Raw genomic sequence first — 14,392 nt, 5'->3', positions numbered from 1 at the left:
GGGAGGCCCTATCTCTGTCTTCCCAGGCTGTGGTGCCTTGGAACAAAAGCTGTCAGTGCCTCTGCTTACCAATGCAGAATGCAAGAGACCCAGGGAGGATTGCCTCCGAACAGACTCCTCAGATCTCTTTTGTTTCTTTAGGAGAATTGAAAATGATAGTAACCATTCCGGCAATCTCCTTCAAAAGACTGGGGTTTAAAAAAAAAAAAGACTGGAGTTTTATACAATAAAGCCCCTGATATGAAATATAACAACAAAGCAGTACTCATTATGAGATAAGGACTAAAGTAAGGGGCTGAGTATTTCATCCAGTCTGGAGACCTGTCTCTCCCTGCCAGTTTTTCTCCTTAGCGATGGAAGAAATGCACTCTTCTAGAAAGTCCTCAGAGGCTCTACCTGCTCCTCCCTGTGATGAGGATGGATGACAGAGTTCCTTCTTAAGCTAAATAATGCACTTGCTAGTATGTCTAGTTTGGTGACTCCAGAGGGAGATATTGCCAAGACTAGTATATAAATCCCAGTATGTACATGAGGAAGATAAATCTGCCTCCTTCCTTGTGGGGAGGACACACAGATGTGTCACCAAATGGAAAGGGTCTGACTCATGGTTGCTCCAACTCCCTGGCAGCTTCTGAAAGTGTGCAGTAACAAAAGCTGCAAGGGTAGCTGCCTCATTGATTAGAAGACTATAAGCCCCCAGGGAGGAGATTGGGAAATTGGACAGGTTAGGTGGGAGGTGCAGGTGCAAAATTGAACTTTATTGTGTTCTGGGTAGTAGTAGTGCTCTTCTCTCTGCTCTTGAAGTCCAGGCAACTCAGACTTGTTTCCCTGGCTACAGGAGCCTTCTTCCTCCTCCATGGGAATGAAATCTTGATGTTGGCAATGCTGAGGTATTGGGGAAGGTAGTTACGGAAAAGATATGCTGTCCCTGGGGAACATGATGGCTGCATTAAAGCCCACATTCACCAATGTTATAAGCTCTATTTCAACAGCACATGTAAGGGAATAGGTCTGGGAAAGAAGCAATTTATCTATCTTAGTAGTATTTATGGAGGAACTAAGTATGAGATTCAAGCCTTAATGCCCTCTTTCCCTCCCATTCCACACACGAAGTATGTAGTTTTTTGCTCCTCGAGATAGCCTTAGTACTTGGGGAAACTGCGGGGTCAATCTTCAGTCTGAGATTGGGTTTATTGTGACATCATAAACTCTTAGAGTCTAATTTGATTTCATAGGTTATGTTCCATTTGCCAGAGACTCTCCTATACATTAATTTGTGTGACTCTAGCCCTCCTGTTGTTTGTTTCTTACCTGGCTGTTGAACCTGACACAGGCTTTTGTTGACTGGCTCTTTTGCCCAGACTGCTGTCAGCAGTCTTCTAAAATGGATCTTGCTGTGTACCTAAGCTGGTCCTTCTCTAGCAGGATGAGTGTGCTTAGCCCATTTTGATACGCACGTGGGATGCATTAATTCAGATGGAAAAGTATGCTTGTTGAATTGGCCAGAACAGTAATCAGACACCCAAATGAACAATTTAGAATACAGATATAGCAAATTGTTGAATTTAATTTGAGTGGGAGAAGCAGTGGAAAGCAAATGTCTTATTTAGTTAGTTCATATTAGGGCAAACCTAGTTTATTGTCTTTAAATGGACTGAACTTTTCCATTTGTTTACATAGGTCTTTATCACCAGTACCTAGAAATTCTGAACACTACAAGCAAAGACATTCTCATTATGGCTGTGACTATAGGAAGGATCCAAAAAGACCCATGACTTGGCGAATGGAGAGTCAGAAACATGGACAGAGTAAATCAAGGATTCCTTCTCGTGGAAATACACATTACCGATCTTATGAACATAGATCACCTTCCCCAAACCTAAGAAGAAACTCTTTAGAAAATGTTTATTCTTATAAGCCTTACCGAGTATACTCACCAGGAAGAGGGGATGGTAACAGAAGATCTCACTATACGCCCAAATACTCAGGAAGCGTACCCTACAAAGAGCACCAGAGGAATTGTTATCCCCAGAAAGTACAGGGAAGGTATATTCCTGATGACCACAGCAGAGTCAGAGGAAGTGGAAAAGGAGGGAAACCGCCTCAGAGATCAGCGGCAGATTCTTTTAGGTTCGAAGGAAAGTGGCATGAAGACAAGTTGAGGCACCAGAGGATACAGGACGAAAACCATCCTCAGTCACCTAGAAGAGGTTCTGAAGACTGTGAGAAAAGGAGCTCTTTTCAGAAGAGGTATAAGAAAACATTAAACCTGGGTAATTTTGTATAAAGCCTCAAGTGAAAAAGTCTGTTTACTCTTTACTTCAACTTTATGGTTGAAGAGAACCACCTTGAAAAGCTTTTGTCTAAAAAAGATAAAAAGCATATAATGTAGTTATGGTCTACTGGTAGTAGTGAAGTATTTCTTTTTAGAGTAAGTCATGTTAATGGCTAGAATTGTAACAAAAGATGGTATTTTCCTCTTTTGCTACCTTGTGCCTCTATGAATTGGCTTGAGGGATTATAGTTAAGTTAACTGGCCACTGCATTTAAAGCCATGCTGCCCAACATTCCACACATATAAATTCTTACTTTCTTCTCTCTAGTGCAAGTGTAAACTGCTTTATGTCAACACAGGTATCCTGAGGATCGTGCTTTCAGAAAATACGGTCACACATCAAAAAGACCCAAAGATGTGGAGAGGTATGAAAACAGAGAGCCTGCCAGGAACCCACAGTGGAAGTTTGGGCATTCTCTTCCATCTTACCAAGAGAAGAAGGAGCAGCGGAACCTTGGACCATCTCATCGACATACTCAGAGGGAACCTCCAGAGACCAGTTCAGCAACCAGGGTATCCTGTGACTATCGCCACAAACGTCGTAAGGCCTCAGGTGGGGACCAGGACATTTCTGATGGAAGAACGCAGAAGCACTCTAAGGAGGAAGATAGAAAATCCAGTTCTCAAAAAGGCTCTGAAAATAGACAGTCCGTTTGTTTTAATGTTGGAAGAGGGAGAGAGACTGAAGGTGGGCAAGCCAAAGAACCTTCCAAATCATCTAAGAAAGACTGCACTGACTGCACTCCCTCTACACATTCAAGTAAAAATGATGTTGGCTCGAAACCCTGCAGCAACAAACGGAAGGAGAAAAGAAAGAAAGAAGGGGGTGGCAGAAAAGAGAGCAACTCTTCCAGCAACCAAGCTGATAAAAGTAAACTTTCCAAAGTGAAACCTTCATCTGCCAGTCTTAAGAAGAAATCACTTACTGTTAAAATAGATGCGAAGAAAACAATAAATACATCCAGGTATTATTTTTGTTTTTTCTTTGTGCTATTTAAGAAAAATATGTTTCTGCCACCTTTATTTGAAGCTTTGAAACTGGAACTCACGGTGTGTTTAGAATCCATTGAGTGGGGAGGGATTGCCTGGATTTTTTCACAAAAGCCCTGTAATGAGGATGAATCCCATGATTAGTAATACAGAGTGATCTCATGTCTACTGGTTTCCACATCTCAAGTATCTCAAGATACTTTTTTGGTGCAGGGTACTCTCTGGAGTTGTTTCTTTTCATGAATTTATGTTTCTGTGCTGCTAGATTTTCTGTAACCAGGGATAGGCTGGGTGGAGTTAAAGGTGCCATTCCTTGCTCAGTTTCTCAGAGCCTGTTTTCCCTGTTGCCTCAAATCCAGAGAATTTTTTATCTGGAAGGGCTCTTCACTGGCCGTGATTTTATAGAGGAAGAAAGCGAGGCCTTGAAAGATGAAGCGACTTGTCTAAGTCAGAGCACGTGTGGCTCAAAGAGGCAGGTAACCTCACTTGGTTCCTGCTGCCATCTCAAAACAATTGGTGCTCAGCCAACTAGCTTCTCCTAGGTAGAGGAAATTAGGCTAGAGTCTAGAAAGAGACCTTTTTTAAGACATTCACTTTAGCTCTTAATGATTCTTAAAAAAAATAGGCTACTGTTTTAATAGGTTATATTCTGCTAAAGTGGTTTGCATACTTTGTTCAGTTATGCATATTACCTCGGTTTATGGATTCTGGAAATAATAAGGCACTACAGTTGGCTATGTCAGCTAAGTCTGTTCATTACCTTAATACACTACCAGTATGTGAATAAATAAAGTGATGGGCTGTGGTGATTTGATGCATTTATGTTTACAGTTCATTCATACTTGTATTGCAATCAAAAACAATTTTAAGCAAAATCTAAGGTCAGAATATGACAGGGAGGGAGGTAAACCCACAGGCTCTCTTTCTTTTTTTTTAAATATATGTATATTTTTTCTTAAAGTTAGATATGGCAGTCCTTCTCCCTCGTATTTCCCTTACAGTCATGTACTTACAAAAATATTGTAAAATATACATATGTATATGTCCACAGAAAGCATTTATAAATATGATAATGTTCTAGAAAGTTGGACAAATAGAGGGGGGAATCACTCAATATTCTACTACCCTAGGATAGTTTTATTAACAGCTTAGTACAGCTCCTTTTGTATTTTTCTGTGTATATCTATACATGGTTGTCATAATACCATATAATTTTGTATTCTATTTCATATAATAAGCCTTAAATCATTTTGTGCTATTATATTTCCTGCTAGTTCTTAACCTTAAGAGCACAAAAACTACTGTAAGCATCAACTTTGAGGATGTTCCCTCAAGCTTTTTTCTTTTGAACATTACACTATGAAAATGTCCAAATACACAGAAAAGTTGAAAGAACTGTATGGTAAATACTTATATTCCTACCACTGAGGGTCTACAATGAAAATTTTACTCTACTTTCGTAATCATGTATCTGTCCATTTATCCATCAATCATTCCATCTTATTTTTTCCATATATTTCAAAGTGGATTATAGATATTAGTACCCTCCTCTTTAAATTCTTCAATATTTCATTTTTGTTTACATTTTTTTCCTTTGGAGACAAAATTGCATACAATCAAATCACAGGAATCTTGAATTTTTTAATAGAAGTAATGATACACCTATATTTAATAATGATGTTAAAAAAATTAGTTAACTTAATTCTTTAATTAACTTAAAAGAGATTAATAAATTGGTTTAAAAAAATAAATTGGCTTAACACTTTTAAAGAATCTTAAAAAAAATAAAAAATAAAAAAATAAAAAAATAAAGAATCTTAAAAATATCAATTCTGAAGGATTTTATTGTAATCTCATTAGAAATATTGAACATGGTTAATTTTATAATTAGATATTAAGAAATGGAAGCTTGATTTTCATTATGTGTCACAAAAATAAGCTTCCCAAAATTGAAGCTGCTGTATCTTTTCTTTTGAATTTATGAATTATAATTTTGTGAAATTTATGACCTGTCAGCACATGTCTGAATTACCTGACAAAGACCTTAGGATGACTTGATCCTTAGGATGGCTTGTGCAGCAGAGCTATCACTGCAATATCCTTCCTATTCAAAGACCTGAAGAATAAATAACTTTGTAAATATATGCATCTTGACAGTATGATAAAGCATAGTCGACAAAATCTCTCTGATGATAATTATTTATTGATGAATGGTTAAGTTGTAGAAGAGTTTTGTGGGGTTGGATTTAATTATGTATGGACTGATGAAGTATCCATAAAACAAAGGCAGTTAATGCCTTCAACAGAGTCATGTTTTCAACTATTAACATAACTTAGATTTTCCTCTGCTTGAAAAGATTAAATCATAGAGTGGAGAGAAGTTTATTTGTTGGTTAAAATCTAGAGGGTTTATCCATTTTTTTGAAAATCTGAGATGGTTGTTTATGCATTCATTTGCTTTCTTAGCTTTGATCACATATCAGTGTATGTTCTTCCAGTTATCATTGTAGTTGAAGACATATGTGATTAGGCTAGTGATTTTTCTAGATTCCAGTTTGTATCTAGAACAGCAGTAGATTGACACTTGCTTGAATGTTCACTGCATAGTTAATACTTCTGTTAACAAAAGCTATAGTCTAGTGACCCACTTTGTCAGAAACTGCATCATCAGAGGTAGAAGTTACCTATAAGTCATAATTATATGTTTCAGAGTGTAAATTATGGAGTCATAATATGAAAATTTCTACAAATGCTATTATGAATTCCAAACACTGCTGTGTACATCTTGAAGTTTTGGGGCAGATGAAGGGAGTTTGGGTTTAATGTTGAGCAAGTAGGTGAGAGACTGAACCTTGTTCAGGCTAGGAAGGAAATGTAGAGAGTTAGCAGGGGGTGCCATTCTTTGGAGAATAGCAGGGGGTGCCATTCTCTGGAGAATAAACTGGTATGGATGGACCTGAGGCTCCTTTGACCTCCCTGGCTGCTGGTACTAGGTGTCTAGGATGGGAAGGTTGGCTATTAAAGTTGATATTAAAGTTCATATCAGTCACATATGCATATAATCCTTTTATCTCTTACCTCCCCTCCCCAGAAGATACAGGGAGGGCCTCCCTACCCCCATCAGCTATTTCCCCATTCTGAAGGAGGATGAGGTGGGTGATGGGACCCAGAAGACATCAGAGCTCTGATGCTCTAAGGAAAGAGGTGCCACACGGGTGGGGGACCAATGTGAAAAACCATAGGATTGAAGGAAGGTAACCCAGTGACACAAGTTTACCTACCTGTGATATGCCATGGGTGGAGATACTTTTGTGATAACACAAACCTGCTACCTCACTGTTTATTATCAGAAAAAGCTAAGATTTCCCCCCCTAATATTTCTAATACACATTTTTAAAAATCAAAAATCAATTGAGATAAGCTTCCCTTTCATTCCTATTTTTCACCCTAGCTTCTCTAGTGTGTCTTAGGGAACCTAGCATAAGAAGATGAATATTCTGTTTTGGGTAGGGGTACATCAGTTTTTGTTTTCTACTGGGTCCCTGAGCACTCTGACATTGGCAGACCACCTCTCCATGCCTTTTTGGGCCCAAGTTAACCTGTAGTTTCTCCTCCTGGCTTTACAACTTTGCTTCCATTGGCCATGTGTTGGTAACTGTTGAAGCTGGGTTGACAGGCTCATCATAGGATTTTCTGAACTTTTGTATATATTTGAGATTTCATATTATAAAAAATAAAATATTTAAATTTTAAATTGGTCTAAATGAAGTTATAATTTTAAAATAAAAGCAAGCCAAGAAAGTTTTTAAAAACACACTTAAATTGGCCTCAATTAGAATTTTGAATTCTGTCAACTTTTTAGCTAAAACTGTTATTTCAAATTGTCTAAGTTGTTTTCCATTTATTATTTCTTCATTCAGCAAGTATTTTTTTGAAGACCCACCTTGTGTGAGACAGCCTGTTAGGGTACCCTGGGACTATAAATTGGCGTAGGATTGGGTTTCTTTTCCTCTGGTCTAATAGACAATAGGGCAATGGTGTTAATACCATGGCACAATGAGTGATACACAAGGTGGGGAATTCTGGGAAGGCTTCTTTTAGGAGTTGTTGACATGTGAACTAGGCTTCAAAGGTTTTAAACATGTGGAGATGAGATGAAAGACATTTTATATTTATAGGTTAACAAAGGCAGACAACGCACACAGGAACTTTGAGCTGTGCTTCAAGTGGTCAGTGAAAGGGAATAGATGGACAGGAGGCTGTGAAGGTGACATTGCCACACTGCCAGCCTGGTTTGACAGGAATAGCTGATCAGAGAGGGCAGGAAGCTCAGTTCTGGCTGCTGCCTTCTTTCTGTGAGGTGACTTGGATGGGCACTGGGGTTGGAGAGGCCAGTTCGAGGAACTTTGTGAAAAAAAAAATGCTGAATTAGGGGAATAGCAGTTCTCCCTAACCCTTTACCCTTGGCTTTGGAAATGCTAAGTGTCTTTTGAGGAAGACAGGAGCAAATGAATAACTGGGAGAGTGCTCTTTGAGCAATAAGATGCTGTTCTTAGGAGATAACTGAGAAAGGACAACTTGATATGTGTCGCGTGGATTCTGTTGTAAGCTTCCAGAGGGCAGAGGATCATCCATTAGTTTAGGTTATTCTTGGGCTTTTTGTAATTGTTGTTTTGCCATGCAGTTGGGTTTTTTGATGGATCTTAACTGTATATAAGAGGAAATTAAGGTTTAATGTGGCTTTTTATATTTTCCTAGTTATTCACAACACTCAGTGAGAACATCAGGGGAAATGTCCTTAGAGAAAAACAAAACAAAACCAAAAACGAGTGGAGTTGGAGCAGGGAAGAAAGAAACCTGGAAAATTTCATTCGAACAGTATCAGAAGTAGTACTAGAATACAGGTGTTTGGCTATATTTTAATTTTTAAAACTATCTAAACTGCATCTCAGATGAGAACATTTAGTCTTTTCAGCTTACCTACTTGTATTGGAAGTATTTCTTGAAATTATGAAGTTGTTAATCAATGCCTGTCTTAGGAAATAGTGAAAGGAAAATGTGAACCAAGAGGTGATTAAATGTATAAATGTAAATACTTAGAACATTTTGCATTCTCCAGTTCCAAGAAGCCTTTTCTTATAGCAAAACCATCATAATTGTTTCTAAAAGACTAAAATTTCAGGTAATATGATTTTAATATTTCCTAGGAAATGACAATTTTAACATTTTTTAATAATAAATCTTGCAGTGGACTAACTCCAGGATAAATTGATAGGAAATGTAAACGCTAAAATTTCGGGAATTAAGTGTAGCTGTAAAGTATACCATAGCACTCCTAGGGATTGAGGGTTGGGCATGGAGTGGGTATAAGAGTTATATCAGTAATTAACTTGTAATAAATGACAAGTGAATTTTAATAATTACCAGGTGGAAAACTGGAAACCTTTACAACTAGTTTCCTCATGGGAGAAACTGAGGCTGCAGTACAAAATGTAATCAACTGATTTCCCCTTATGGACGGACCATTTTTGTAGTTCTATTTGAATATCTTATTTGTTTCCTGTAAAATGTTTTCAAAAGCATTTTTTTGTATGGAGCAGACTTTTTGTACTGTTAAAAACAGTATTTGTAATTGTTTGTTAGTAGAGGTTGTTACGGGCCATTCTAGCTTCCAGTGTTTATCACTGAATGTCTCTCAGTTATCAGATACGCAGTGGGAAGCTTGGAGCAAATTAGGAAGAAAGAAGGGAAGTGAGTCTTCTAATTAAAGTCTTTCTGATGAATCAAGGAAACCATAGCATTGGCATCAACCTGCTGCATAATCACTTTTCCAAGTTTCTGCTCTGGCAGGGAGTTGTCTCAACAGTGCTAGTTTGAGAGCAGGGAGCATAGAAAGTCATATGGAAGGCTTGCCTCTGTTAAGTTAAAAATAGACACATAAAACCTTCTTATTAGAGAAGTTAAAAAGTTTAAAGAGTATCTATAAGCTCCTCATTACCCTGGAACAGTTTCATATATATGGCTATTAAGTGACTTAAATAAATTAATCTGTGCATGTGTACACCCACACCCCAAGATGTATCCATCAGATTTCTGTTATTTATTCCAGCGGTGCTACTGTTATTTAAAACATATTTCAGGGCTCTCTTGTGGGTTTATCTTCAGTCTGTCACATACTCATAAAGAACGTCAGCACTTGTAAATCTCAGTTCTTTGGTAGTGAACATGATTTTTGGGAAGAAGCAAAAGATATTTAGAGTTAAATGCAGAGGAGTAAGATGGCTGTAAGCTAGTTAGTGCCATTTTGGGTCCAAAATGAGGTATAAATATAAAATAACAAGACATTTTCTTCTGTGACACATAATCTGCCTCCAGACAAAGAATTTAAGAGTAGTTTTAAGCAAGAGCAGCTTTCTTGGAATAAGGTGTAGTTTCCCATTATGACACTTGGAAGGATTATGTTCATAACAAACACTCAGCTTCTGGGATGGAAAGCAAAACACCCAAGACATCCATTGTCCCAGTGTCATAGCACCTCCCCATAGGGCTATTGTAAAGATTAAATGAGATAATGTTTGTAAACAAGTTCTGAGCCCCTGTGTTTGGCTTGCAGTAAGCCCCCAATAACTGTTGGCTATATGTCATAATCATGACTTCATAATGACACAGAAAGGTCAAGAGAGCTTCTAACACAAGTTATAAAGATTCAGGAAACATTAGAGTGGTAGAATAGCTGGTTTTATATAACAAAATAACAAATAATAGCATTTCTTTAAGGATGCATTTAGGGTGAACACTAATTGGTTCTAAGGATCATAACTTCGCTAACAACTAAGACTATTTGCTGACAGTTTAGTGAGATCTTATAAGTGATTAATCCCAACAGAGTTTGATTTCAAAATACTAAGTTTCTCATTGCTGATATAGAGGTATAAGGATTTTTATGAAGTCAAAGAAGTTATTATGTTTGATAACAGCTTTTAAAGTGTGGTAGTACTTCAGGATAGCATAAGCTTGCTAGATACACAATTTCATGGACATTTGGGAGTAGAAAATAATCTAATTGATTATTTTTTGCATATTGACCTTTGATGCCTTGCTGTATTTTTTGAGGTAAAAATTGTTTAACTTAGAATTTTGAGGATTTTATTATTAAAGTCGCAAATATTTAATGATCTCTGATTTGAAAAGGAGAACTCAAAACCATGTGTCTAAGGCTATTTCCTCCTACGCATTATTGCACATGTTCTATGGCATACAGTTTAGTGCCTTAACTATAAGAAAAGATAAACATCTTTTTAGTTTTATAGCTATCTTGATTAATTTTAATAAGTTCTTTTCTCAGTACACAGTTTCCAATTTAGTTAAACATTTACAAATTATTCTAGGGCTGCTTCTAGCTATTCCACAGAGAGACAGATGTCACATGATTTGGTTGCTGTTGGCAGGAAAAGTGAGAACTTTCATCCAGTGTTTGAACATCTTGACTCAACTCAGAATACTGAAAACAAACCTACAGGAGAATTTGCTCAGGAAATCATAACTATAATCCATCAAGTTAAAGGTTGGTATATTTTGCACATACATTAGGGATAACACAAAAATAATGTACTGATTTTTCACAAGATAAAGGTAAATATCTGTGATATAGTAATAGTAATATTTCATTATAAATTAGGTCATTAATAAGGAAATCTGTTGGAGAGAGTGTAAGGTATTAATTCAAGCCTAGTTCTTCATGTGTTGTTCCAATAACCTGATACTTCAAAACATAGTAGATTACAAATTGAAAGTCAGAAAGGGAGAGGATGGATTCTACAAGAGACAGGACTATTGAGAGTCGCGAGAAACAATAACTGATAACCAAACAGGAAGGAGGAAGCAACAAACACCTTATATAAAACTGGACAAGAACTCTGGAAGTCTAGGTATTTTGGTGATATTCTTAAAGCCCCCTGAGGGCGTTGCTGGGACTTTGTGCCATAACGGTGAACATGAAGTGATTGATAAAAAATTCCAGTTTGATTTGGCATACTCCATGGCATCAGGGAGTTGTATCACAAACACTTTAAATATTTGCATTAAATTGTTTCGTTTTAGCTTCTGGCCAGTTTCCATTAATTGGAAAATTCAGTCACATAGAACACCTTTCTTCATTGATGCTGCGTAATAAAGCAATCGTGGGTATGATAAACTGGAGACCTTCAAGAATTTCAAATTTTTTATTTTATATTTCTTACTAGATATTTGCACTGATTTTTAAAAAATATTTTATTTATTTATTCATGAGAGACCGAGAGAGAGAGAGAGGCAGAGACACAGGCAGAGGGAGAAGCAGGCTCCACGCAGGGAGCTGGATGTGGGACTCGATCCCGGTCTCCAGGATCAGGCCCTGGGTGAAGGCGGCGCTAAACCACTGAGCCACCCGGGCTATCCCTGATTTTATTTTTACTTTCATGCAACATGTTTTGAAAATGGATTATTTTCTCTGCATCCTCAAACTAAGGCACATACTTACTTTGAAGCATACAGTTTGTCTGAAACAGTTCACCTTCTCAGTTCCAGCCCCTCTCACCCAAAGGAAGTGTGATTCTTGGAGGAAAGGCAGGTGGTAGTGCAGAAAAATCCAGGACATTGTCCCAGAGTAGGAGCAGTAAATTAGGGAAAAGGATTGCTTAAATAGCATTCTGATGGGTCAAGTGTATTACCTTTCTCTCTATCCTGTTAAAAGCCTTGTAGCATAGCTTATTTCATACTGTCTTCATGAGCTTCAGTTCATGTTAATTAAAGTACAATGGCAGTAGGACTCCTTCTGTGATATATAAATAACATTTAGCTTTCGTTCAGAATTGTTTTGATGTTTCCGGCTTGTTTTTGAGTTTTTTTTTTACTCTAGGTGAACTGTAAAACTCTGTGCCATCTTTACTTCCCAGTATACTAAGGTCTTACCTGGGAGAAGAAAGGTACTCACTTTGAGAGAGCCACTGTCTTTTCCCCCAACAAATAAGCAGGCATGTCTAATAGGAACAGAATCCTTGGGTTGATAAGTCAGGCTTTTTTTTTTTTTTTTTTTTTACTGTTGATTAGGCTTGGGAAAGCATGCGAGCGCTACAAATTAGTCTGTGGAACACGTTTAGGTGCCACATATTTTCGAGAGAAAACAGGTTGGACGTTTTTTTTTCACAGTCCCTTCTTCCTGTGCTTATGTGTAATCTTTTAAGTGATAATCAGTTTTACACTGAGATAAACTATTTGTTTCCTTTTTCAGCAAATTATTTTCCATCATCTGACATTACTCTACATGAGCGTTTTTCAAAAATGCGAGATACACAAGCTGCAGATGTAAATGAAATTAAATTGAATTCAGATCCAGAAATTCACAGGTAATGATTGATTATTGTATGCCCATTTAACTCATGGGAATAAACCTCAGAACAGATTCAGGAAGGTGCTGCTTTCTATCTTGCTGTAGACTCTAGGACTGCATTTCCTACCTAAAAGCCAGGACTAACCCAAGCAGGTACTGGGCCATTGCACTTTGACGGAATCGGTTGTATTAAAGCCATTGACTAGTATTGTTTAAATGTGTAGGACTTTGACAATCTTTACCTACCTAACTTTGATTCTGTGTCTATAGTAATTGCCTACTGAAGTTATCACTGGAAGAATGAAAGACAATTATCGAGCCATTGAAATCATGGGTTGCTTCATGTTGTCAGAAATGGCTGTTCTGAGGGCAGCCGGATGAAAACCTATGTCTTCTTCTGCTGGCACCTGTCCGCGCAGGTGGTGTGCCGTGTCTTGCGAGCTGAGCTGAATCAATGTTAGAATGCAGTAGATCACCGGAGCAAAGTTTAAGGTTACACAGACTAGTGATTTGAGAACCACTAAGGCGTCACTATCATGTTGTTCACAGGATATGTGTGTCCTGGGAGACTGCCATGTAGATGAACATCCAACTTGGCAGGAGGTTTCTTTTGCTTTTTCCAAGACACACCAGCTTTATTTCAAATTCCATTCTCTAGTAATGGAATCAAGGTATCAGTGTATAACATAATTATTTAATTGTAATATGCCTTTATTATTTTAGGAGAATAGATATGTCTTTGGCTGAGCTTCAGAATAAACAAACTATGGTATATGAATCAGAACAGGTAAGTGAATACAATTTTTGCTGAAAGATTCTCATTGTTGGCATATTGGTGGAAAAGGGAACCGGTAATGGAGAGTAAAAAAGGGATTTAAAGTGGGTGTGAAAGAAGGATTGAGACCCAGGAATCTGAAATTTACAAAGCTCTCCAGATGATTCTAGTTACTGGCCAGGTTGCAGAGAGAACGCTGACAAAAGACAAAAATATTCCCTAAGAGAGACAATCCCTAAGGGTAACAGCTTTGTAAAATTGACCTACAGTTATAGTGTTAATACTCATTCTAAAACTTCACACTGTAAAGCTTGTGGAAAGTATGTTTGATACCTACATTTTTTCCCCAAGCAAGTCATGTGGAATATTTTTTTAGATTGCACATGGAATGAATGCAGAGGAACTAAGTTTAGTTTGATATTGCCTTTCTTGTACTGTAGAATGTATGAAAAATTCTGTGGAATATGAACTAGCAAAATAATGAAAATAATACTGAATTTTTGTATTGCCATGCATTGTATTCCCACCCAACACTTCCTCAACTCATACATTTCCCCCCACCTCCCCTCATTTCTTTGCTAATTAGAAAAACTCTCTGGACTGGGGCACGGGGAAGAAAACTGGCTCTTGGTTTAGAAGTATATCAAGTTCTCAAAGAACTGCTAATTTATTCATTGAGAGTAAAGTGTTTTTGTAGAGGAAGAATTTTAATACATTTCTGATAGAATATGTAAATAATTTTTTTCACTTGTAAATAGTTAAAATTTTTATTAAACTTACAGAGAGGTAGTTTGGTTTATTGAATAGATGCTATTTTCAGAAAATTTCCACTCATCAAAATACTATAACCAACTCATAGGAAATTTGAAAAATCACCTCTAATTCAACCACTTAACACAAAATATCATTTGATCATCTTTTATCA

General features: G+C 37.3%; 1 protein-coding gene across 6 annotated transcripts in view; it reads left to right on the top strand.

Moving 5' to 3' along the window:
- BCLAF3 (BCLAF1 and THRAP3 family member 3) overlaps nucleotides 1-14,392 on the top strand; it is a 59,299-nt gene that overhangs the window by 20,301 nt on the left and 24,606 nt on the right. For 3 of the 6 annotated variants that reach the window (XM_035711946.2, XM_025438177.3, XM_025438187.3), the window contains 5 exons: nucleotides 1,681-2,250; nucleotides 2,635-3,300; nucleotides 10,714-10,889; nucleotides 12,594-12,708; nucleotides 13,416-13,479. In XM_035711946.2, coding sequence (XP_035567839.1) covers nucleotides 1,772-2,250; nucleotides 2,635-3,300; nucleotides 10,714-10,889; nucleotides 12,594-12,708; nucleotides 13,416-13,479 — 1,500 coding nt within the window. In that variant the 5' untranslated portion in view covers nucleotides 1,681-1,771. Of the gene's footprint in view, nucleotides 1-1,266; nucleotides 1,485-1,680; nucleotides 2,251-2,634; nucleotides 3,301-10,713; nucleotides 10,890-12,593; nucleotides 12,709-13,415; nucleotides 13,480-14,392 lie in introns of those variants that run through there. The other 3 variants (XM_025438196.3, XM_025438199.3, XM_025438202.3) reach the window with 3 other exon arrangements.

This window comes from Canis lupus, chromosome X, assembly GCF_003254725.2.
Source record: "Canis lupus dingo isolate Sandy chromosome X, ASM325472v2, whole genome shotgun sequence".
Taxonomy (NCBI): domain Eukaryota; kingdom Metazoa; phylum Chordata; class Mammalia; order Carnivora; family Canidae; genus Canis; species Canis lupus.
This window is presented reverse-complemented; position numbering and strand designations above follow the sequence as displayed.